At 35.0% G+C, this 27,659-nt stretch overlaps 1 protein-coding gene across 1 annotated transcript; it reads left to right on the plus strand.

Annotated features, from left to right (window-relative positions):
- Nucleotides 1–5,247: 5,247 nt before the first annotated feature.
- LOC125865304 (protein ACCUMULATION AND REPLICATION OF CHLOROPLASTS 3, chloroplastic) lies at nucleotides 5,248–26,331 on the plus strand. The gene is made up of 16 exons (XM_049545517.1): nucleotides 5,248–5,615; nucleotides 7,452–7,510; nucleotides 8,404–8,468; nucleotides 9,818–9,952; nucleotides 11,095–11,143; nucleotides 11,639–11,751; nucleotides 11,915–11,986; nucleotides 12,673–12,783; nucleotides 13,055–13,236; nucleotides 19,833–20,090; nucleotides 20,190–20,254; nucleotides 20,439–20,836; nucleotides 22,629–22,733; nucleotides 23,064–23,201; nucleotides 24,870–25,036; nucleotides 25,929–26,331. The coding sequence occupies exons 1-16, from the start codon at nucleotides 5,272–5,274 to the stop codon at nucleotides 25,999–26,001; spliced, it is 2,334 nt and encodes a 777-aa protein (XP_049401474.1). The 5' UTR covers nucleotides 5,248–5,271; the 3' UTR covers nucleotides 26,002–26,331.
- The last annotated feature ends 1,328 nt before the right edge of the window (nucleotides 26,332–27,659 follow it).

The raw sequence follows: 27,659 nt of genomic DNA on the forward strand, positions 1-27,659 counted from the left end.
TAGAGATAAACTTAAATTAGAAAAAAAAAAAACTTTGGGAGTTTTTCATATTTTATTTAGTTGTTGAATTTCTTTTTTTGTTTTATATTTTGGTTGTATAGGCCAAGATACAAGTATTAACTGCACAATTTTTTTAGAACTTCAAACTTTGTTTATCTGATGATAGATTTACATAAATGGTTTAATTAGGTTTTACATGTTTAATAAGTAATTATTAAGTAGAGAGTTAAGCATTAACAAAGAATTATAATGAAAGTTGTCGAAATCAATTATGTTTCTAGTGAAGACATAATTCAATTTTCACGAATTAAATGTCCTATTATTTATTTGTGTGTCCTTTTTGAGAAAGCGAAAGCTAAGAATAGGAAAAAATTTGTTATCCTTTCTTGATTTGTCAAAATGGACAACTAAATAGGGACAACTAAAAGAGGAAATATAGACAACTAAATAGGGACGGAGGGAGTATAATTCAAAGAGAAATATAATTTAATTAATTTCATGAACTTAATGTCCTATTTGTTTGCGTGTCCCTTTTTGGAAAGGAAACAAAGAGCATGTACAAAAATTTGTGTACCTACACAATGAAGGTTTGTAAAAAAGCACCATAGAGAAATTAGTTATCAAAATCAATTATGTTTATGATTTTTGAAATATATAATTCAATTAATTTCACAAACTTAGTGTCTTATTTGTTTGTGTGCCCTTTTTTGAGAAAGAAAGTGGAGAGTAGGTATAAAAATTGTGTACCTATTAACGTCATGTAAGTTTATAGAAAAACATTATAGATAAAATTGTCTTAATCGATCAATTATATTTATCTCTGAAATATATATATAATTTAAAAAGAAACATATAATTCAATTAATTTCACGGACTTAATATCCTATTTATTTGTGTGCCCTTTTTGGGAAAGAAAGCTTAGAGAGCGGGAATAAAATTTTGTGGACCTATTAACACAATAAAAGTATATTCATAGAAAATCACCATAGAAAAAGTTGTCCAAATCACTTATGTTTATCTTAAAATAGATAATTTAGAGACAAACATAATTTAATTAATTTCACAAATTTAATACCTTATTTATTTGTTCAATTATTTGTACACACCTAAAGTTGAAGATATAAATATTATCTTAAACAAAGTTAAAAAATATATTTATGTATTATGCCTAATTAAATCGAAGACACTTGTAAGCTTATGCATTATTCACAATGATATAATAGAAATATTCAAGAAAATTTTCTAAAGATTTAATATGATTTATCATTGTAAACAACCTGGCAGATCCACAAATATTTGGTTGATTACATCCAACCAAATACAAGTAGCTGCATGGCTCATCCAAAAAGCCATATACACATATATTATAATAATATATATAAATATAGTATATGATATATACATCAAGTGGACCTAATGCTTTACACGTTATATATATATATTAAAAACTACAATTGATATATGTCAAGTGGACCTTCTATTTGTGTAGGGCTTCCAATTATCACCCTCATGTATAGTACATGTTTGGATTATCAAATGAAATGATATTGATAGAGTAACATGATTGGCAATTTTCATCGGAATTCGTAGTGGAATGAATAGAATTTCTCCCTTTTTAGTCCCTTAAATGAAATATTTTAAGGAAAAAATATAGAAATCCTACATTTAAGTTTACTTATTATCATTATTCCCTATAAGTTTTACAAATCTCCAAAATCCCTCATTTTCGCGCATCAGATTAGTATATCAGCGCTTATATTATTGTATCTCGCGCATCAAATTAATGTATCAGCGCTTATATTATTGTATCTCTCGCATCAGATTAATGTATCAGAGCTATATAAGTGCTGATGCATGCGCGAGATACAATAATATAAACACCGATACATTAATCTGATGCGCGTGATACAATAATATAAGAGTTGATACATTAATCTGATGCTCGAGATACAATAATATAAGCGCTGATACACTAATCTGATGCGCGAAAATGAGGGATTTCTGTAATTATAAACTTTTAAGGGATAAATTGTAATTTTGCCTTAAAAGTATGTGATTTCTATAATTTGCCCATATTTTAATTGGAAGCATCTTTTCCTTTAATAGGCTAGCTTTGTACATTATAAATTCAGGTTAGTCTGTATTGAAGAAATGTGTAATTATTTAATTTAAAAGGTTAAGTTTATTAGAGATCAGAACACATTTTTTTTTAATTTACTGAATCATATTCTCATGCCATCAAAATTACAAAGTGAATAACAAATACCGACTAAAAAAAAAGTAATTGAAAATTATAATTTAGTATAAATTACTACTAGCTAACCTAGGTAGTTCTCATGGAATGTTTGGACATAAGTACACACGACATATGCAACAAATATATGCTTGAGAAAAGTGGCTGAGCTAGAATTTTGAATAAAGGGGTTCAAAATTTAAAGAATTAAACACATGAATTAACCAATGGGAGTTCGACATCTACTATACATACATAAAAAAAAAATATTAATTATGTTTAAATAATAATATTTTTCACCGACGAGGGGTTCATCAGAAGGTTGGCTCTGCCCCTGCTTGAGATATATTATGTTTCACATTACGATATTTGAGGAACATTTGTTGTAATGTTTAGGGTGTGTTTGGTATAGTGGAAATAATTTTTAATTTTTTTTATGTTCGATTGGTCAAAATTTTTGAAAATTTTTTTCTCTAGAAAACAGGTTTCTTAAAATGAGAAAAATGATTTTCCTAATGAAAGTAGGGGAAAAAGTTCCACAAATAACATTCCACATTAATTATATTTTCACTCTCCAACATTCCTCATCTTCACCCCACACTCGTAGAAAGCAGTGGTTCCTCCCATTCTACTTCTACGATAAATGTGTAGGATCATCCGATATAAATTCAGTTCTAGAGAGGTGAGAGAGGGGATAAACACATATTATATTCGTTGTACCAAGTGTATATAATTTGTATCAACAAATACAATNGCTCGAGATACAATAATATAAGCGCTGATACACTAATCTGATGCGCGACAATGAGGGATTTCTGTAATTATAAACTTTTAAGGGATAAATTGTAATTTTGCCTTAAAAGTATGTGATTTCTATAATTTGCCCATATTTTAGTTGGAAGCATCTTTTCCTTTAATAGGCTAGCTTTGTACATTATAAATTCAGGTTAGTTTGTATTGAAGAAGTGTGTGATCATTTAATTTAAAAGGTTAAGTTTGTTAGAGATCAGAACACTTTTTTTTTTTAATTTACTGAATCATATTCTCATGCCATCGAAATTACAAAGTGAATAACAAATACCAACTACAAAAAAGTAATTGAAAATTATAATTTAGTATAAATTACTACTAGCTAACCTACGTAGTTCTCATGGAATGTTTGGACATAAGTACACACGACATGTGCAACAAATTTATGCTTGAGAAAAGTGGCAGAACTATAATTTTTAATGAAGGGGTTCAAAATTTGAAGAACTAAACACATGAACTAATCAATGGGAGTTCGACATCTACTATATATACATAAAAACATAATTTTAACTATGTTTAAATAATAATATTTTTCACCGACGAGGGTTCATCAGAAGGCTAGCTCTGCCCCTGCTTGAGATATATTATGTTTCACGTTATGATATTTGAGGAACATTTGTTGTAATGTTTAGGGTGTGTTTGGTATAGTGGAAAATAATTTTTAATTTTTTTTTATGTTTGATTGGTCAAAATTTTTTAAAAAATCTTTTCTCTAGAAAACAAGTTTCTTAAAATGAGAAAAATGATTTTCCTAATGAAAGTAGGGGAAAAAGTTCCACAAATAACATTCCACATTAATTATATTTTTCACTCTCCAACACTCCTCATCTTCACCTCACACTCGTAGAAAGCAGTGGTTCCTCCCGTTCTACTTCTACGATAAATGTGTAGGATCATCCGATACAAATTCAGTTCTACTTGGGCAGAATAATCATAACTCCTATCATCATCGATCTTCACCTTTTATATTTTCATAATATTTATCTAAATTATATACAAATAATTTTAAAATATTATTTTTACCGACCAAACTCATAAAAATATACGTAACAAACTCACTTATCTAGTTATCTTTCTAAAAAATATTTTCTATATATAAAAAAAATGAAATATTTTCCTTTGCCGAATATACTCCATGCAATATTCAGGATCACTGACCATTTATACTAGTTAGTATCACTTTCACTTGTGATACATTTATTTTATTTATTTGTCTCTATTCTATTTCACTCCATGTGCTTATCGATTGAGTTGATTTAGTTATGAATGTTATTAATTTGATTAATTGATTATCGGATTTGTAATTGCAAAACTGATAATATAATCAATAAGATTTTGATTATCGAGTTATCAATTATTAATCGTTAATAATTTGATTATCGAGTTGTCTTGATCATTTTCTACACAAAATTGTTGATTATTATTTTTTGAGGAACTTTTTAAAATGACTATAATTTGGGCAAATTAGAGATATATATCTATAGTTTACTTAATTATGATTCATATCTACATGTTAGACGGAGAAGCGAGGCAATCGAGATTGAGAGGGGGAGGAAAGAGGTGAGCGAGATTTGGAAGAGAGAGGTGAGAGAGGGGATAAACACATATTATATTCGTTGTACCAAGTGTATATAATTTGTATCAACAAATACAATTGTATCAAGTTATATCAGGTTATATCAATGAATACAATTATGTCAAGTGTATTTATTCCTTGTGTATTTACTCTGTATAAGTGTATCAAATGTATATATATATTCTTTGTGCATTCATTTTATATCAAGTGTATCAATAAATATAATTGTATCAAGTATATCAACAAATATAATTGTATCAAGTGTATCAACGAATATAACTATATTAACTGTGAATGAATACACTTGTATCAAGTGTATGCATTCTATATCACACGTTGTATGCTCTTTTCAGAATACGATTAATACAATATTATATTTCTCCTTCATTCATGCATACCGAGAGTTTAAATATGAAATCGAATAGACAAAAGGAAGAAGAGAGGTTTCCACCATCTCTCGCCAAATTTGTATAAGGCGAGAGATAGAAAGGGAGGGGACGAGAAAGGGAGAGAGGGGAGATCGAGGCGAGAGTTAAGGGACTAAATCGTATTTGTTAATAGTTTGAGGACCACACTAGCATTTATTTCTAGATTTTTTTTCCACCTTTTTCTTCTTCTTCCCCAATTTTCCAATTGCTCTCTGCTTACTGCTATGGACCTTCTCCTTCCGATTCCGGCGAGGCTTACCACATTTTCACGCGCCTCCGTGTGTACTATTTCTCCGGCCAATCCTTTCAATTCCAACTCACTTACATACCGAAGGGTTAGAACTAGAGTGAATCCAGTGCGAGTGGTAACGAACTCGAATTTCAACAGTAGAGATAGTAGTAATTGTGAAGTGAATTGTGAAGATGATGATATTGAGGAGGGAGACGGTTTGAAGAATGTGTGGGAAGAGACTGAGTTTGTGGAGGTATTTGGAATTGGAAGCAGGAAAGATGCTCTGCTTGAGTTTTGCTTGGCTTCACCTTCTCTTTCTCCGGCTTTGAGATTTTGGTATGCTTTTTGAATTATTAATTTTCGACTATTATATTTTTTCCCCCGATTATTGTTAAGGTAGTATTAAATTATGTGCCGTGCATATACACTATCCTCATCAGACACCACTTGTAGGATTGTTGTTGTTTGTTTCTGAATTGTTTTAGCCTATTTGAAAAGCATATTTTTTTACCAATGTTAGAGCATCAATTTGTAATTTGTCAACAACATACCCAGTGTAATCCACTTGTGGGGTGTGGGAAGGGTTGAGTGTACGCAAAACTTATCCCTACTTTTGAGATGTAAAGAGGTAGTTTTAGATAGACCCTTGACTCGAGGAAAAACATTTCAAAGCAGGTCGAAGAAAGAAATAGTGGAAGTGAAGATTTACCAAGTTCCAAAAGTGATTTAAGGAAAAAACATACTTTTTCAGCTTCTTAAAAACAACTTCTACTACTACTGCAAATCACTTTACTTTTTTCCTAAAAGCTTGGGCAGATGCCTCAACTCGATTTCCTAAAAGCTTGGGCTATTAATTTGATTGTGGTTTGGAAAATATTGGAGTAATGGATGAGAAGGTAACTTGATGGAGAAAATATTCCATCAAAGTTTGAAAGTTGAATACTTTAATGAATTTTGATTCTTGAAAGCTGTGAAAATGGGGTAGAAGTGGAATGGTGTTTACATTTTGCGCGTTTCATAATGGAAAGAGTTTCATAGTTGGACCGAAGGGAGTGGTAAATACAATTGATAGTTTATACATCCTCTCGTCTATAAGTTATAGGAGATTTGAGCTGGGTGGTAAAGTCTGCGTTTTGATGCTTCAGAATTACATTTGTCTGATACACGACTTACATGTAAGCTGAGCATCAATTAATTACTTTCATGGCCTTTCCACCCTTGTTTTAACATTAAGAAGTTCAATGTTGTTAGGAACTTCTCGTATACTTAAGGAACACTAGTATGAAGTAAGTTTGACCCACTTCTCGCCCTAACATACATTATACACCAGTTGTCCAATAAGTAGAAAAGGAGAGAAGTAGTACTTACCCGTTCAACAAAAAAGTAGCAAATGAGAAAAATGTGCAGTGTTTCTATTTATTTTTGTTATAGTGATGGTTCAGTTGTTCTAACCTCAGTAGCATTCTGTTAGTTGGATGTTGGGATTAAATTGATTGAGTTTCATTGTATAATGTCAATAATTGTGAAAGGGGAGGAATGCCAATGGACCAGAATGCAATTTGCATGAAACTCTTTGCTATCCCAAGGCCTAGCTCAAGTGGCAAAAGGTGGAGGATTTGTGGCTTAGGTCGCAGGTTCAAGCCCCACACCATGCAAAGCGAAGCCCGGTATTTAAGTGGAGAAGGGTAGAGGGGCGGGCCCATTATCCACCGAGTTTAGAAGGCTGTGATTGGTCCAAAGGGCGGGTCACAGATGGATTTCTCGGTTATAAAAAAAAAAAAAAATATTGGGTAATTGCTGAAAGTATTAGTAGTGCTTGGAAAGCTGAAGAGAAAAAATGTAGGAGCATTTGACGAAGTGGAGTACCCAAATCATAATATAGGAAAAAGAATGTTCTTCTAGTTCCATTCATTTTGGTCCAAGGAAGCAATTCCTATTGGAATCTCTATTTAGTCATGTTTTTGGGAGGATCTTTGTGCTTTTTATGACATTTTTTGGAATTATCAATAAAAGTAAAAGATACATTGCCCTTTTTTTTGAGATAAGTAACAAGCTAAATTGGCTTCATTTTGTCCTAGAACGTAATGCTTTCTCAAAGCTAATCATGTGAAACATAATTATGCAGTATTAATTTCTGAAATGTTGCCGATGTTCTTGTGATGATATGTACAGGAATATTCTCGTGAAAGACTCAGAGAAGGTGCTATTACAAGAGAAAGTGCCTATAGAAGGTGAAATGTTTTTTTTTTTTTCCTTTTTTCCTTTTTGTTCTCCCTCTTCCATCTTCTTGCTCAAAATAGTATCTATCTTCACTCTAATTGATATGGAAGTTGTCTGGGGATTAGTTGGTTGTTTTCTAGCACTTAATGAGAAGAAAAGTACAAGTCACTAACCCAATTGTTTCCATTGTAATTATATAGTTATCCCACGTATATCACCTACTCTTACATTGCCGGGTAGCATCTTTGTTGGGGGGAGCTGATGAGATGGTTGGTTTTGAGTGGGTAATGCCGAGAACTGTGAAAGAAAATATGTTTAGCTGGGCTAGTAGAAGACAGGAGGAGATGCTGGGCATGTGAAGTTGCACCTTTAGCACTGATGTGAACCATATGGAGAGAGGAGAACAGGAGAGCTTTTGATGGAATAGAGCAAGATGTTGTACACTTGAGAAATAGCCTCATTTCCCTTAGTTCTTTTTGGTGCACCCATGAAGTTACTTTTTGTATATATGATTGGGTGGCTTTCGTAGAAAATCATGTATTTTTGCAAGATTTTTTACTTGTTGGTGGTACTTTTTGTATACGGGCTAGTTAATGCTCTTTTGTTAATAATATTCTTACTTCATCTAAAAAAATTAGTTATCCCACATGGGTTATGCAAGAGTTCTCAAAGAAGTTCATAAACATCTTGAGTAATTTCACCCAATGCCTTAAGGTGGTGGGTTGGATGCTTAGATTCTTCCCCATGCCAAGAGATCCTTACGCAGCTTTAAATTTCTTGATAACTTTTAAGATGAGTCAAGCTCTTAGATTGTCCAACTACTGTTCTGTCTATCTTATTCTTTGCTACCTCCTCCCATTCTATCTGTTATGAACTTAAGCTTTTCTCATAACTTCTTTTGCAGATGTTCCTGCAAGAATTGTGGAAGTTCCATCAGCAATAAATTCATGTTCCAAAGCAGTTATACTTGTTTGTACATTCCTCAACTCTTATCCCTAAGATCTTTTATTACCAGTGATTATTGAGTAAAGGTACTAGCTAATGTGAATTTAATGAAAACATTCACTTGGATGGGTAACAAAGGACGGTGTTCCTTTGTTTTCTGCTAAGGCAGTCATGAGTAGAGGACAAGAGTCAGGAAATGCGTAGGTGGTCATGAATTAGATCAGGGACCAAGGATTGCTCTGTTCTTGAACAAAATTTTGTGTCTATATCTTGAGTTTAGTATCTATTACTTCCCTGCTTGTGAAAGTAACTTCAGCATCTATATATATAGAGGGTTAAAGTATTGTGGTATTAGAATGGCATTAGAGCAAACACATGCATGATATGCAGTGGCTACAATGATTTTCTAGTTTAGAGGATACTACTTAGACTTCAACATAAGGTTTAGTTGTATGAATATCTAAGATATCATATCTGAAGTCTGTCCAGCATTGCAGCAGATGAGTAACAAAGAGGTGAAAGAAGAGAAACATTAGGAATCTTCCCTCGAGTTCTTCCTTAAGGTATTTGCAGAAGCTGCAGCACTAGAAACTAATTTTATAAATCTTAGAACATGTTTCAAAGAGTAAGCAATTAGACATATATGCTTCGCCTTACTTCCTCCTGTCTACCTAAGTTAACAAGTGCCTTTTAAACCTTCACAAATGTTGGAATATGTACTGTAGCCATAACCTGATCAATCCTCCCTTTTGAGTTGCTGAGAAGTACCTTGATAAACCACTAAACCAAGTACTGGCATAATTTACGTCACAAGCTACACAGTGCTACTATGACCAACGATGCTTGAACCATTAAGCTCCTATAAAGATATTGTTGCTGTTGAATGTCTTTAGCTACAATGCTACTTTATGTTTAGGGTCGGATCCTTTCTTACAAAGAAATGTGGATGATTTCTACCTTAAGAGACCTCAAGTTTTTGTAGCTAAAGAGATGCAGAAATCTGTTTTGCCTCTGATTTACCTTTGCTTTCAAATAGATACTGTCCTATCGAACAGTTTGATAGATAAGTCAGAATTGTATTTTTTTCGAATTTTTGAGAGTATTGAATGAAACCTTTAGCAAAATAAGAACGGAAGAAGTTGAATTGGCTTCACTTAGTAATGATAAAGTCAACTGAAATATCAGTCTGGAGTCTTACAACTTTTAATTACGGCTGATAATTTTTTTGAGAAACTATGCCTGTGCTAGTATAAAAGGAAATGAAAATTTGGAAGACCTGTAAAGAAACATTTTCTTTTTGACCATCTCAATTTCAGTTGCTTTAATTATTTTTTTTATAGCCGAAATTGTTGTTTTCCTTGTTGCTTCTTTAGGTGGCTAGTGCAGCTTATGGCACCGATCATGTCCCAGCACTTGATATTATAAGGAAATTAAAGTCCACAAATGGACTAGCCATCGGCATCATCCTGAAACCTTTCAGCTTTGAAGGACGAAGGCGCTATGATGAGGTATTATACTTTTTTTTTTGGGAAATGATGCTGCTGAATAAATCTTTTCATGGAAGGATATTAGGCGAAAAAAGACGAAGAACGAAATTGATTCATGAACGAAGCAATTTTATTTTAAAATCCTCATTGGTTGTATAGAATACGAGCCATTTGACCAGTGTTCGGGAAAGCGAGCACTTCATCGCTTTAAGCGGTGAAGCGAAGCGAGGGTTCAGCGCTTCAGCTGGCGAGGCATGTGAAAAGAAGCGACCGCTTCTGGGATAGAAGCGCGATGTGACCAGAAGCAGCAAAGCGAGAAAAGCAGCGCTTTTATTTTTTTTAAATTATAAGCGATCGATTTTAAAGAATAAAAAGAGTCGCGCCTTACCTGGTCCTTAAGAAATCAGAATAATTAGGTTTCAGTGTACTCTTTCCTTCCAGTACTTTTTCTCTTTTCTTTCTTCTTGTTCTTCTTCTTTCTGGTGCAATGACACTGCTAGCCTAGGATTTTTCGTCTTTCTTTCTACTCTGTTCATTACTCTGTTTTCCTTTTTCCTGTTTAGCTTTGATTATTAAAATTATATGTTGCTGATTATTTTTTTCTCAGATTAAAATATATATTGCTGAATTGTTTTGTTTCTTAACAATGACTGAAATGTTGTTAAATTTTTTCTTAACAGTGATAAAAATATAATGTTGATTATTTTTCTTAAATCTTATCTACGATTAAAAATGGCTGACCCGGCATGAAAATACGGGGAAAAAAGTTAGGGAGACCAATAGGACAACAATTGTATGTCTGTTTTGTGACAAGACAACTAAAGGGGAACCTTCTTTTAGTTTTTAATATGAATTTTTGCTTATATATTTTGTCTTTATTTATTTTTGTCTTTTATTTAAAAATTGTGCTTCACTTCAATGAAGTGAGCGCGCTTCGCTTCACTTAAAGTCTGAAGCAAGACCTTGTCGCTTTTTTCCGCTTCGTTCTCCCCTAAACACTGCATTTGACAATGTTGTATGGACTAACAATTTGTTGTCCTACTTTAAAGTAATGAAGATACCCGAGATACACATATTGTACATGTCATACCTGTCAAAACATTTTCACAATATTACCAGCCTTGTCTTCGACCAATATTTTTTATGGTTCATCCTATTTACAGGTCACAGATTTGATTGACAGACTTCAAAAGCATGCAACCATTTGTATAGGTCAGTTGAACTTTGCATATTACTGTTTTAGCTTATCTGCAGTTCATACAAATTGATGATACTAATAACATAGGAGGTCGTTGCTTCTACACTGTTCATTTAGTGCACACTCATCCATTCGAAGTCTTAACGAGCACATGTCTACTTCACCATTACTTTAATTACATGCTGTTAAAGCTTTGCATGGCTACAAAAGTTATTGAGATCAATTTAATTGATTATTTGTGAAAATTAACAGCTTTGCTAGTAATGGTTTAACTATTCTGAAATTGAGCTTTAATTCCTGAATGCATAATATGGCGTTTTTTTGAAGATTGGGTGTTGTTTGTAGAGAATCATATCTTTTTTTAGGTTTTACTACTTATTGGTACACTTGTATGCGGGCATTTTTATGCCCAAACTTCTAACAAAATTTATTACTTTATAGAAAGAAGAGTTTGTTAGCAACTCTGCCATTGTTCCAAAATTGTGATGTTTGTTTATTTGGGTTTGCAGTTATTGACACTGATGGTCTCCTCAAAAAAGATCTTTTAACTCTTGATGAAGCTTTGAAGACTTCATATAATGCTGTTCTGATGGCTGTTAGTGCCATTTCAATTCTTATGTCTGTAAGTTGTTTTTTCTTCCAATAAATCTCTTGAGGATTTTTTCCTCCCTTTTCCTTTTCTTCTTTTTACTGCTTTCTGGCTCTTGTTTTCTTAGTCCTTTTACAACTTTTGATTAATGAATTTATCTAATATCTGTCTCTCTGTAAACTTGCAACAATAACAGGAGGACCACATAAAGCTTTTAGATGCGACAGATTGTGGTACAAAAGAACTGAGTGGTCCAGAGCTAATAAAAGTAAGAACTATAGTCTTATTTTGCATAATTAAGTTGAACTGCTGATAAAAATGGATTTTTATTTGGAGTGTGCTATCTCTAGTAGTTCATGTACAATAAGTTCTTATCCTTGGAAATCGCGGTTATGTACAACTTAGTGAATTTCTTCACTCTTGAGGCAATAGTTTTGGTTGTCTTTCAACTTTTGTAAAGGTTGAAAATTGCACCTTCTGTTAGTTCTTAGTAAAGGTGTCACTTAATAGGAGTTTAGATGACTTCATAAAAAAATAAGAGTTGAAATGAATTTTCTTGGAAGAATGGAAAGAAGGAAGAAAAAAATGAAGAAAAGGAGAAGAAAATTCATGAGGAGGAGAAGGAACAGAAAGTAAATTCATTCACCTTGTATTCAGACAACAACAGCATACCCATTGTAGTCCCACAAGTGTGGAGAAAGTAAATTCATTCACCTTGTATTCAGACAAATTGAATTAGATCTTATTGGTGAGCAGAAGAAGAAATTAGTGGATGTTGAAGTAATATACTCTAGATAAAAAAATGGACCATTTCAATCCAAAAGTTCTTTAAAGTGGTCCCCTTTCTCTTGGTGCATTGAACCAAATGAATTTTGAAGATTCTGTTGCGGAACTTCATACATTTTCTTAAGTTTTTTGTCTGCTCAAATTAAAGGCTAAAGTGATTATTTTCAGATTCTTGAGAGCTACAAAGAGGCAAAAACTGGATTTGGAGCTGGCTACAATGTTGAAACTTCAATTCTGCGAGCTGTATACGACTGCCCATTCCTTGGCTTGGGAGTAAAGGTCAGAAATAGTTCAACTACTTGTTAGCGTATATGCTTTCCTTTCCCATCCATCCACACACTTGACAGCTAGTAATTCCTGCTTTGAACTTATGACTTCAATCAAGTTTATTATATCCTTTTAAATTAATCACTTCTTTCACAAGTTTTATTGAAGGTATTTCCTGTAAACTATTATGATTTCTCTCTCTATCTCTGTCTCTCTCTCAACCTTGTGGTCTTTTGGCCTCCATTTTGATGCCTTTATCCTTTTTGCTTATGTTCTTTGTCAGGGGTCAAATGGTGTGGTTATATGCATCATTGCAAGTTCAGGTGTTGTAAGTTCCAGTGATGTGCGTAGCATCTTGCGCACGTTTCGCCAAACTACTGGATGTAATGGAGACATTGTGATATCAATTGTCCAGGAAGCCAATATGGAGCCAAATTTAATAGTTACTACTATAGTGACATGTGGGTAAGTTGTCTTAACGAATGCTGAGCCAAATTCTATCCTCATCTTTTTGTTAGAGTTGTTATAGCTGTTTTATGAGATCTGTCTTGTTTAGGACTTGCTACTCTACAAATAGATCCTCCTGTAATTTGCTTCTGGCACTTGATGAATGTGCAGTATATGAATTGATCTCCTCATTATAGGGTAGTCACCTGGGACACGTGGGTGGTGGGATGATGATGACGATTGTGAACTGAGCTGTAATTGTTCTGTACAAGATGGTTAAGAGGAGTAACTTATCAAAGGGACACCAACAACATAACCAGTGTAATCCCATAGGTGTGGTCTTGCCGTCTTGGAAGGGTAGAGCGTATGTAGACCTTACTCTTACCTCGTGGAGGTAGAGAGGCTGTTTTAGAAAGATCCTTAGCTCAAGTATCACATATCAAAGTAGTTTGAAAAAAATATTTACAAAAGTAAAAAGGACATAACAAATAATAGGGAAAACATTATATAGCTTTCAAAAAACAAGGAATAGTAACAATAGCCATATAATGCGATAAACAAAGCACAGGAAGCAACGGGTAGCAACAGAAATCGTAGGAGTTAGGACAAGAAACTACGAGAATAATGCTACTACTACTGATATGAATGTAAAAATAGGTATGGTGCACCAAACTGCCATTAGATCTATCTTGATGGAAAGCGACACAACACTCAACTACCTACTAACCTTCTACCCCAATATGTGACTTCCATATCCTCCTATCTAAGGTCATGTCCTCGCCTCCTCGGCAAGCTGAAGATGTCACTTATCACCTCTACCCATACTTCTTTCGTCTACCTCTACCTCTCAAATCTACCAGTCAACCTGTCACACTTCCTCACTAGGGCATCTGTACATCTCCTCTTCACATGCTCAAACCATATCAGCCTAGCTTTCCTCGTCTTGTCTACCATGGAGGTCACTCCCTCCTTGTCCCGGAGCCTTCATTCCTAATCTTATCTCTGCTAGTATGACCACACATTCACCTCATTTCCCTAACTCTCATCTTTTGAAAACGAGAGTTCTTAACTGGTCAACACTTTGCATTGTACAACATAGTCGGCCTAACCACTACTATGTAGAACTTATCTTTAAGTTTTTTTTTTTTGAAACTGGTAAATGTGTATTCCTCAGCATTAAGGACATGCTGGACACCATCAAAAAGTGTTAGATAAAAAAAAAAAAAACAGCAACTAGAAAACAAGATACTTACAGAGATCTTAATAAATCTACAAACTGATCTATATCCTCTAAACCTACTTCTTTACACCAAAAGTAGAAAGATATTATACAATTCCATTTAACTTTCTGGATGGAATTGGATCTATCTTCATAACACCTCCCATTTCTCTCTCTCCAAACTGTCCACCAGATACATTGTGGGATGATCCTCCACCACTTCTTTTGACTTTTGCTGCCTCCTCTTTTCATCTAGCAACTAAGCAAATCTGCAGTATGCTCTGGCATAGTCCAGGTTGTCTTTGTTATGTTGAGAAATAGAGACCAAAGTTGCGCTGTAAAGGTGCAGTGCAAAAATAGATGACTGTTTGTTTCATTTGTCTCATTGCATAAGAAGCACCTGGAAACTATGATGGCCCCTTTTTTCTTCAAAACTTCTTGTGTCAGGCATGCTCTTTTAACCACCAACCAAGTAAAGCATTTTACCTTGGTTGGGGATGGACTATTCCATAAGTTTCTCCATATGTTTGGTTGCCCTCTACACTGTACCCTTTCTTCCATTCTATAAACCCTTTTAACAGAGAATTGTCCATCAATATTGTGTTTCCATCTTAATGTATTTGGTTCAGCAGTAGTGCCATTGAAATCATCAATCCTATTTAGCAAATTGGCTACTCTATCGATCTCCCAGTCATTTAGCAATCTCCTGAAGAATAAGTTCCATCCCTGTGCACTCCACATATCATAAATGGTGCCATTTGGGTTGTTGCTTAGAATAAACAGGTCTGGAAAAATCTCCATTAATGGACTTTGCTCCTTCCAAGCATCCTTCCAGAATTTTATTCTTTTCCCATCTCCAACTCTCTTCTGCAAGTTCCCTTCCAGTTTGGGCCATAGAGCTCCAATGGTCTTCCAAACTCCAACTCCATAAGTATCAGTGCTCACATTGGTACACCATGGGTTGAGTTCACCAAACTTGTGTCTAATTACTCCCTCCATAATGCATGATCCTCCCCGTTGTATCTCCAGAGCCATTTCATCAATAAACTATTATTCTGTGCTCTCAGATTTCTGATGCCCAAGCCACCTTGTTATCTACTGTGCATTGTTGTCTGCCAATTGACTAGTTTATATCCTTTGCCCTCTTTACAGCCATGCCACAGAAAATCCCTCCTAAGTCTGTCCAGCTTTTTCATAACTTTGGGAGGTATGGGAAATAGAGACATTACATACGTAGGAAGTGCGTCAAGAACAGAGTTGATAAGGATGAGCCTCCCTCCTAGTGAAATGTATTGTGCCTTCCACCTAGCCAATCTTTTTTCAGTTTTCTCTAATATTCCATTCCAAATTTCCCCTGCCTTGTGTTCACTGCCCAGAGGCATACCAAGGTATGTAGTTGGCATATTTTCAACTTTGCACCCTAAAATGATTGCAAGATTTTGGATATTTGACACTTCTTTTATCGGGAACAAACTGGTTTTTCCCCAATTAACTTTCAAGCCAGAAGAAGCTTCAAAAATAGTCAAAATCATTCTGATGTAACCTATTTGTTCAACCTTTGGCTCACAAAATATCACTGTGTCATCTGCATACTGTAGGTGACATACCTCCATTATTTCCCCTCTGCTATTTCCTATATCAAACCCTTTAATCCATCTATTTTGTAATGCTATCCTCATCATGCTATCAAATCCCTCCATTGCTAGTATAAACAGGAAAGGAGACAGAGGGTCACCTTGTCTAAGACCCCTTTCAGAACCAAAAAAACCTAAGGTTCACCATTCACCAAAACAGAGAACTTGACAGGTTTAATGCAAAAGTCAATCCATTTCAACCATTTCTCACCAAAGCCCATTTGACTGAGAGTATTCAACAAGAATCTCCAGTTGACATGATCATAGGTTTTTTCTATGTCTAGCTTACACATGACATCTACTTCTGCCCCTTTAAGTCTCGAGTCCACACACTCACTAGCAATTAGGGCTGCATCCATGATCTGTCTTCCTTTTATAAATGCCATCTGATGCTTGTTAACTAAATTGTTAACCACCTTCTTGAGTCTTTCAGCCATTATCTTTGCCACAATCTTATATATTCCACCTATGAGACTTATAGGTCTGAAATCTTTCAACTCTGAAGCTCCAACCTTCTTTGGGATCAAGGCTATGAATGTTGCATTGAGGCTTTTCTCAAACTTCTGATGTTCATAAAAATATTGGATAGTCTTCAGAATGTCCTCCTTTATAAGTTCCCAGAAAGCCAAATAAAAGGACATAGGGAATCCATCCGGCTCTGGTGCCTTCTCCATAGCACACAATTTAATGCCTTCTAAGATTTCATCCTCTTCAAATTGTCTTTTTAGCTCCTCCTGTTCTTCTGCAGATATCCTTGTAGCTTCATGTAACACTAATTCTGGCCTCCATTCTTCTGCCTCCTTATACAGGTTCTTGTAGTCATTTTGAATAGCTTCTTTGATCTCCTCTGCATCTGTCACCTCCATACCATCCACCTTCAAGTTATCTATGGAGTTTACCCTTTTGTGACCTGTAGCTATCCTATGGAAGTATTTTGTATTTTTGTCTCCCTGTTTCAACCATTGTATTCTTGATCTTTGTCTCCAAGCTATCTCCTCATTTCTTGCAACTTCTTCAAACTCTAAAGCCAAATTTGATTTTTGCATTGCCTCATCATCTGTGAGAGCTCTTTGTTCCTGGATTGCTTCCAAAGTTGCAAGTTGGTTTAAAATGTCACCCTTTCTTTGTTTCCAGTTGCCCCTGTTGTTTCTACTCCACTCTTTTAACCTTTCTTTTAGCATCTTCAGTTTCTCAGCTAAAATATAGTCAGGCCTCCCATTAACAACAAAAGCTCCCCACCACTGTTGTACCTTTTCTTTGAACCCTTCTACCCTCAGCCACCAACTTTCAAATTTGAAGTATTTTTTCTTGAAGTTCAGCTCTCCACAAGATAGCATGATTGGGTTGTGGTCAGATCCTATCTTTGGTAATACTGCCTGTTTGATGAGAGTAAACTGCTCTTCCCATGATGAGGAGTATAAGAATCTATCAATTCTTGAGGCACTTCTATGATTCTCCCCCCTTCTCCAAGTATAAGATCCTCCAAATAATGGAGGATCCACTAGCTCCATCTCTTCAATGCATTTAGAGAACTCTGACATTGCTCCATTTATTCTGAAACAGTTTGTTCTTTCATTGGGGTATCTGATTACATTAAAATCACCTCCCACCACCCAAGGTCCTGCACACCTTCCCCCCTCTGAATATAGCTCCCCCCATAACTCTCTTCTTTCCACTCTTTTACAATCAGCATACACTGCTGTTACAAACCAAAAAAAATCAGAATTTTCCCCAGACATTTTACAAGTTATGCTTTGGTTGCCATGTTCTACCATTTCCCCTTTCCAAACTCTCCTGTCCCATAAAATAATTATTCCCCCCCGTTATCTTTAAGTTTTCGTGGTACATTCTTATCACACAGGACTCCAGGGGCGAGCCTTGATTTCATGCACCCTGCACCAATACGATATGTGACATCATCAACTTATCAAAGGGAAAACTAAGAAAATTGCTTTAAGATATCAATAGCAGTTAACTACATATGTTGTTGACATCATTAAAAATGTTACTATTCAGAGACCACTATAGGAGAGATATCTGGAGTTACTTATTGTACTAGAGACCTTCGTAGTTTCAAGCTGCAGGAAGTTCCTCTTAGTTCCAGTTAGATGGAGAGGATGTTAATGCCAGCTACTTATGCATCTTACATTATATTTTGAAGTATCAGAAGAATGTTGTAAACACATCGCTGTCAATCAAACTGATGGCATGAGCTGTAAGAGTAGATACTAAAGTTTCCTTTGAATAAAGGATATATCTCATCTTTTAGCGCATAGTACATTAACAGTGCGTTAGAGAAGTGTAAAGTGACTAGCATATCATATATCAGGTACACAAGGAGGAACCATAAGATTGCTTCCATTATTCTCTAAATTCCTCATATGTATTGTCAAGGATCTTAGAGTTTTTTTTCAATCTGTCCACACGCCACGACTTTAGTAGTTAAGCATCATTAGTACCAGAGGATGTAGGATCTTTAAATCTATAGAAGCTTAGGAACTCTTTAATATTTGTATTGTTGTTTGTTGGACCATCAGTGTTGTAGAATTTTCCTTTTCCAGTGGGCAAAGTGGCAAACTACATCACCAAGTTGACCGGAAATGTTCATACTTTCTGTGGTCTAATTTCTTTGGACACGTAGGAGTCTATGAAGTCCCTGTACATTGTCAAAGTCATTTACAAAAAGTCCTAAGCTAAGGATAATGCTGTATCCGTAAAGCATCTATAATTTCTTTTTTGTACAAATTGTCAGAAATATATATAAAAGGATAGTCCTTCCTCTCCCCTTGTGTCTCTGACCCTTGCAATAGGTTACTGCAGCTTTCAAACTGTCTGTCGTTGGTCATTTTACCGCAGATCAGTTTTAAGAACACGCCATATCTGACATATATAACTATATTGCAGCTCTGATTTTTTCTTGGTGCTTTGGTTAAAAAAAAAATGATGCCAGCAAAATATATTTTCAATTTTTTTTCACCTGTTTCTGAAACAAACACCACTTGATCCTCTGTCGCCTGCGTCACTTCCATCACATCCCCATTCCTGTCCAATAAATATATGGTTTCTTTTTATTTCTTTTAAGGAAATTATCCTTACATAAGGGCCCTATTAATGATAAATGGAGCTAGCTAGAACTTCTGAAACAAGTAGTATTCTAGCTCTAAATAAAAATTAAGACTCTCTAACTAGAAAAATGATAAGAAATAGTGATAATGTCTTTTATGGTTCAGTATAATTTTCTTTTAACTGAATGATACCAGGATTCTGTGTTCTTGCCTTATAGGTAAGTGTAATGTACAGTCTTTTATTTACTACAAATGCATGTTGATACTTTAATTCTTGGAATATGATATCCTAACTTGACTCAAATATGTATTAAGCTCTATTTCCTTGCTTATTATAGAATGCGATCAACTGATCAAAGAAGAATATGCATTTGGAATTTTCCTGCTAGGTGCAAATTTTCCTTTTATTGAGAGGAAGTCTTTCTTTATTTTATGTGCTTTACTGACTAATCAGTGAATGTCTAGTGCCTGCTATTGGTTGATATCAGATACTGGAATTGTATCCTCTTGCCTTTTTTTGTTTTTGTTTGTGTGCATGTATACTGTGTGTTTCTTTCCGTCTGGTTCCATTATTTGTTGGCACACTATTCACTTCAGATGTTATATCAAATGATTTGCTATAGAGTTCAACCTGTTCTTTTAGCGAATTCGCACTACTATCTAAAATCCTAATTCGTGAGTATTTATTATTCGTAGGTATGCTACACAGGAACCATCTGAAAAAAGTAGCTTATTGTCTAGACTAGCGCAACATATTCCTTTCATTTTTAATATCCTTAAGAAGCCAGACCCACCACTTCAAACTGCCAAAGAAAGTGAAATTGATGAGAGTCCAGAAACTTCTGATATGGCAGAAATTGTTTCTATGGATAATGCACCTGAGGATATGTCCATCTATTCTGGGGAACTGCCGGCATTATTTCCTACCAATGGTGAAGAAACATCCTTTTTGAGGTCTTCTTCTACTCTTTTAGAACTATCTAAGTTCACCTTTGAAATCATTCTTGGACGTCTTATTGTGCTTGCTCTTAGAGAAATTTTGTTGCTATGCAGAGATTATAATAATGTCTCTGATGAAAGGAAGATTGAACTGTCAAATATTGACATTGCAACTGAAGGTACATAATTATTTTTGTTTTAGGTAGACTCAGTTTTTCATGCAGTAGCATCTTGACATGAATGCAATAAATATTCATCAATTGCAATAAGATTAAAGTGGACAACAAGTTTTATTAGATAAGCGAATCAAAGTTATGAGCTTATAATGGAATAGTGAAATCTTGACCAGACTGAATTTTGCAGCACCTCTTGTTTTCAAAAGAGAGCTGCTCACAAGATGGAATCCGGGGCCAGGAAAAGACACTTCAGAAGGCTTAGCTACAGAAGGGACCGAGAACTTGGAAGCCAAAACCACTGTTGACAATACCAGCACCTACAAACTTCCAGTTGGTGTAAAGCATAAAGAACAGTTGCAAACTAGTCCAGGTTCCTCAAACTCAAGAAATTCAGGGAGGAAATCTGAAGAAAGTAAAGGTGCACAGCCTAGAGATGTCTCAAATCTATCTCAGGATGAAGTGGATGAAGAATACAGCGAAATTATTTCAGATGGTTACAACTCTAACCTTTCCTTAATTGAAAAAAGCTATGCCAGTGCCCCAAAAAGGAAAGGAGTTCTGTCTACTCGGGCAGCCTCTATGCTGGTAAATAGCCTATTTTTTTCGTAACTATCATTTTATTAATCACCAAGTGTAACAAATTACAAAGCCATAGCTCACTATCACAGCAGCTATCAACAGTATCTATGCTCTATAACCTTACTCCAATTAACTAGAAAAGTAAACACTGTACTATATGTCTAGTTCTAATTGTAGCTCTCACGTTACTTACAAAACCTATTTCTCTTGCTATTCAATCTGGCATCCTACACTTTCTCTAAAAAATCCTTTGGTTCCTCTCAATCCAAATGGCATGTATGACTTCAGTGCTAATCATCTTGAATAACTGAGCCTCTTTGGATTTCCCGTTGGACTTCCTGATTATTCAATCTTGGTAGTGATCCCAGTTGGTAGCAGTGAAGGTGTTTCTTTTCACCCATCTCATTACATCAGCCCACAGCTGCTTAGTAATTGACAGTGAACAAATAGATGCTCCCTGGTTTCCTCAAAAGCTTGACAGAGATTACATGTTGTGTCCACAGTCGGACCCCATTTGAGTAGTCTATCTGCTCTGAGTATCTGAGTAATCTCCCCTAAACCTGCATCCATAGTGCAAACCTAGCCTTTGGTCTCGCGTTGTTGTCAAACATCAGACATTCCATGTTGCTCTAGGACAGTCACCTAGCATCTGAAGATACACCTGTTTTGTTAAGCTGCCATTCTTGGAAATCCTCTGAACACAGTGCATGTATTGCTTCATTTCCACAATTTTCCTTAACAGCCAGCTTGCTTGAGCTGGAATTCTTAGGTCATTCCATTGTTTCCCTTTCATGTAGTAAGAATGGATCCACTTTATCCACATCTTATCTGCCGTATGGGCCAGGTCCCAACAAGCTATGGTCAGTGCAGCCTTATTCCACAAAGCCGGATTGATCTGCCCCAAACCTCCTGCAGACTTAAGAAAACAGCTCTTTTCCCAGCCTCCCGGGATACCAAAGCAATCGTAGTGATGATATTAGTGCCATACCAAAGATTACTCCTAAATAAGATTCAATAGCCTAATTTTAGTGCTGTACATAATCAAATTTAACTTTATCATAAAAAAACATGCCAATTTAGATAGTGTTATACGTTGCTTAGAAATAGTTCAGTAGATAATTACACAAACTTCTTTCTACATTATCGTTTATAATCAATTGTCTCAAGTTTCTTTAAATTTGATAATTTTGATGGAGTGCTAGATTAGCTGGTGGAATTGTGTATTTTTTCCCCTCTTATCTAACTGATCTATGTGCAACAGATACCTTATGAATTAGAAATGATGGATACTGTTTCTAATTATAAAGAAAATTAGAGGTGTTATATCAACTTCTGCTGTTGATTATTTACAAATGCAAATTTATGTTCTGGTAAATGGGCCTCAATACAAGTAGAAACCAAGAAAAGGAAATGTAAATGTTAATGACTTACTGGATCTTATTCATTTTTCTTTACTCAATCATAAGGGTAGGTTGTCTATGTCACACCCCTTGGGGTGCGGCCTTCCCCGGACCCTGCTAACGCAAGATGCTTTGTGTACCGGGCTGTCCTTTTTACGCAATCATAAATCACTTGTGGGTCCATGATTTCACTGAGCAAATATGAATTTGTGTTTTGGTGCTTGTCCATAGTTGAAGCTGTAGGACACCAGATCCATTTTCTTCTCCCTCCACCTCAAATTTATCCATGTATAGAGGAAGCTAGACATCTTAGTGTGTTGGTTGGTTATATGACAAGGTAGAATTACGTAGGAGAGTTTTGATGCAAAGTTAAATATATTTTTTATCATCATACTCAGGAAGCTGAACGGGATTCAAAAAAGAAGTGGATTCCTGTAGTTGAAATGAAATACAGGGGAGGTATATACAGAGGTCGCATTGAAGGAGGCCTTCCAGAAGGAAAGGTACTTTGATCTATCTATTACAGTCTCAGAAGACCTGTTTTCCGGGTTACTTTTTTTTTTCGACGTACAGTGCAAAACTTTTTTTTTCTTTTACCAAAGTATTATGAAACATCTTTTTGAATAATCTCAACATAAAATTTTATGATTTCTAGTACTTTTATTATACTTTAGCAGTACGTAAACTTTATTTTAAAAAAATCGTTATCTGAATTTACACTGTAGATTAGATGCATTGACCTTCATGCTCTGAACCCTGCCGCTCAACTTTGGGATGATGAGTATATTTTTTTCTTGTGTTTGTCCGGATGAAGTGAATTTTGAATTCTATAGGGCTGCCTATCTCTTGAAGATGGAAGCAAATACGATGGTATGTGGCGCTACGGGAAGAAGTCAGGGTTGGGTACATTTTACTTCAATAACGGTGATACTTATCGGGGTTCATGGAGAGATGATCTCATGCATGGAAAGGTACTAATAATCCTTAAGTGCTTTTCAGAGTTTGATAGTTCTCTATTAATTTACTACACAAAAACTAGTGTGGGTGCACTTCTGCTGCACGTTATCAGCTTCTCATTCTATATTTCCTGATGTTTCAGAAAGTTATAGTATTTCAACACATCATGGATTCCCTCAGTTAATGAAAAAATTCTGTTACCTTTATTAAAAAAAAAACACCATGGATAGTGCGACACCTTTTCGAAAAATACCAACCAGCATGCAAAAGAGGCTTCCTTGGCACACATGTGGACTATAGTAGAAAAAGAACCCGAGAGCTTTTTGAGAATGTGGAAACTCGTTTGTGCATTAGAAGAGCGTGTTGGTTTTTGGTCAAACTTTTTACCTACTATATTTACGTTTGGAAGACTGGGTGTCTCTTTTAAGGATCATGTTTGAGATTATCCACCTTCTGCATACTGGTTTTGTATATCATACTCCCATTTACATCAATAAATTCTTACTTCATCAAAAAACAAACCAGACTCTATCCAAATTATTCCCATTATTTGCTTTTCAAGCATCAATTGAGTTGAACTTGATAACAATTGTTTTCAAGAATTCTGAAGTATTTTGGAGAAATACTTTGTATTTGTGGTATGTTTCGTGTAACTTCTGGATCTGTGCCAATTCATCCATGTTTGGTTTCATAATGAGAATTGGTGAAGTTGATTCTTTGAGAATGGTAGCAGGTATTATAAACTTCAGCAGAAAGGCAGTGATGGGTGCCATATTTACAAACACAAGACCGCTCTATTGCATCCTTGATTCTTCTTTCAAGGATTCTAAAACTTCCAAAAATGATACTGAATGATCTGTATAATTTTCATTACACCAAAAGTGAAAAAATAAAATACAATTCAACTCGGATCTTTTGGGTAGAATTATATCTATTCCGAAACATCTAGAGTTTCTTTCCTTCCAGATGGTCCACCATATGCATGTAGGAATTATTCTCCATCTACTTGTGGCTGACACATCTGCCCGAACTGTTTCAACATGCCAACAACTCACTAGTTGATCTTGGCATTATCCATTGAACGCCTATCAATTAAGGAAGATCTGACGCAGCTAGCTAGTGATGACATCTTCGTTTATCATTCCATTCTCTTGGAACAACGAGCCTAAATGTATAAATTGTTTGCATCTTGGCACCGCAATCCTATCTAGTCTCTTTTACCTCAACATCGCTCTTCTCATGCTTACTAAGCTAGCAGTGCATGTATTCAGCCATACTCTACTTGTCCTAAAACCACTACTCTCAGAAATGATTCTCCATAGTTCAATTTTTTGGTCGACAACCTTGTTGATTTCGTCAATTAACTTAATATGGTCAGCAAATAGCATGCATCATGAGACCTCATCTTGTGTTGTGTTGAACAAGTAGGGGTTCAATGCCGATCCCTATTGTAAACTATTATGGGAAACTCCTTTGTATCTCCTACTACTGTTATCATGCTAGTGACGACATCTTTGTGTTTCGGTCTATGATAGTTTATTTAGTAATGTTCAAATAAAAAATTGTAGATGCCGTGGATATCACTTGTCAAGCAGATTTTGCACACTTTCCTTTCTCTGGAAAAGTTTGGATCGTCCTAGCTGTCATTGTCTAAACAAATAACATTCTTTAACTGTATATAGGGATGGTTTTACTTTCATACTGGGGATCGATGGTTTGCGAACTTCTGGAAGGGAAAGGCTAATGGAGAAGGCCGTTTCTATTCCAAACTTGGTGATGTTTTCTTTGGTCACTTTAAAGATGGATTGCGCCATGGTCAATTTCTTTGTATCAACATTGATGGGACGAGGTATGTATGCTTAGTTCTCAACTTTTCTAATTCAGGCATCGTTTTTACACCTTAAAATACAAAAGCTGAACTGGAATTTAAAGTTGGGTTAACACTGAAATAATGTTCATTTCCTAATTGAAATAGGCAACATTGTGTGATTTACCGTCTTAAATCTTACATCTTTTGAAGTTCCTAGGCTTGCATGACTCAAATATCTGCAGTACATCTGTCCGTCATAAAAACAGAGTTAAGGCTCCATAGTTCTTCCAATTATAAACCTAGGATATAAGGTGAAGAGAGGTCATGCTAATTCCTGCCGATTGCAGAAATTTGTCTCATCCTTCATTCCTTGAACTCCCGTCTGTGCCAAATGTGCTACCTTATGTTTTTATTTTTCAGAATTTGATGCACATTTCATTCTGCATATTTACGTTTACATGAACTAGTTCTCTGATATCTGCATATAAATTTCATTTAAATTGGGAATAGTGCAATGCTTAGACACTCGATATTGATATACAATGGCTGTGGGTTTAGGAGGAGTTAGTGAAGGGACTAACACAGAGTCACAGACTATTCTCCTAATTGATAACATATATGACAAATGTATCAAGCACCCTGTTAGGTTGCTAACTCGTTACACGTCTGAGGTGGATGAACCACCCCCTTGGCACCAGATGAACCAAGTTGATTGTACATCTGTATGGGGTTTCACCTTTTTTTTTACCGGTAGTGCTAGCTGAATTTTGATCTATTTGACTCGTTGTGACCAAGAAACTGGTCCACTAATTCGACTTATCTTTCTCGATCTTCATGATTTCTGGGCTCTTCTATGATGCTTACACAAGTACTCTTTTTCTATTGTTAAGTACACTTCTTATGTTATTAATGTAATCCTCATGTTCTATAGGAGTATTGAGGAATGGGATGAAGGCCTTCTTCAAAGCCGAAAGAATTTGGATTCTGATGCAGAAACCGGGTAGACTATCTGGCGTATCTGTGAAAATATGTGATCCTGCGTCTGTTCATGGTGTCCTTGAGAAACAAATGCAGAAGAATAGCAACCGAGGGTGGGTGCCTCTAACGAAGAGTTCTCTTCAACAAGCTTCAATGATCATAACAACCATGCTTTAGCAGTAGCAGTAGCAGCAGCAGCTCAAAATATTATATGTCATTTTCAGTAAAATGCTATATGAACATCCTCTAAGCATTTGGTTCTTTATGTGTAGTGGTGAAATCCAAATTGAAAATCTCCAATTCTAACAGATCTTGTATATTATGTAAATAGTAATTTAAGTATCTTTTTACATCAAGGGGCATTATCTCTTGTTGATTTTAATTTTTTTTTGTTTTTATTTGCAGCACCTTGTATATTTTGGAGTTTCATGTTGTTAATTCTTATCGAAACAGAGTCGATAGCATATAATTCAAATAATTCGTGGACTAATAATACCATGAAAATTAAGATAATTTTAAATTCTTATTTCGTGACATATAAATTTCAATACAAAAAGTAGTGAGTATCATTTTATGTATTGTCACTAAGGGATCCACAAAATTTTGAGCTTAAATAGAGCTGGTTACACATATTTTGAATAATTTATGAACTAATACAAATGAAAAATAGAGATAATTTTGAATTTTGAATTCTTGTTTCATGACACAAATTCCAAAAAAGGGACATCCGCCTTTTGTGTGTATTAACTCACGAAAATTTGAGACAATTCTAAATTTCAATTTCGTGATAGGATTTTAGGCCCTTTTTTAGAAAATTTGTACAGGATAATGATTTGTGCCACTTTTTAGCATTTAGGGGTCACTAAATAGTAATTAGGCAATTTTTATTTTTATTTTTGTTTTTTGCATGTTAAGTACATGAACTTTTTGGTGATATGAATTTCAGACATTTTTTGCAAAAATTTTATAAGACCCTCCATAATGACATGAGGGAATAACACCTAGTCTCAATATGATTCACACCACTTTTTTAGCATTTAGGGTCCACTCAACAGGAGTTATGCGATTTTCTTCGTTTTTTCGTGTGTGTTAGTACATGAATTTCAGGCACTTTTTTTGCAAAAATTTAAAGGACTCTCTGTAATGACCTAGGGAACACCTACGGCCTCACCATGATGCACATCACTTTTTTGGCATATAAGGGTCACTCAACGAAAATTGAGCGAATTTCTCAGTTATTCATATATGTTAATACATGAATTTTTTTGTGATACAGATTTTGGGCACTTTTTTGCAAAAACTTTACATGACCACCCGTAATGACCTAGCGGAACAATACCTATAGCCTCGCCATGATTTACACCATTTTTTTAATCATTTAGGTCTCATTCAATAGAAATTAGACGATTATTTCATTTTTTCGTGTATTAGTACATAAATTTTACGGTGATATGAATTTCGTACACTTGCAAAAACTTTACACGACCTTCTATAATGACTTGGGGAAACAGTATTTATAGCCTCACTATAATTCACGCCACTTATTTAGCATTTAAGGGTCACCCAATAAGAATTATGTGATTTTCTCAGTTTTTCGTGTATGTTAGTACATGAACTTTTTTATGATATGAATTTCAGACACTTTTTTTTACAAAAACTATACAAATCCTCCATAATGACTTGA

Source organism: Solanum stenotomum, chromosome 1 (genome assembly GCF_019186545.1).
Source record: "Solanum stenotomum isolate F172 chromosome 1, ASM1918654v1, whole genome shotgun sequence".
Classification (NCBI taxonomy): domain Eukaryota; kingdom Viridiplantae; phylum Streptophyta; class Magnoliopsida; order Solanales; family Solanaceae; genus Solanum; species Solanum stenotomum.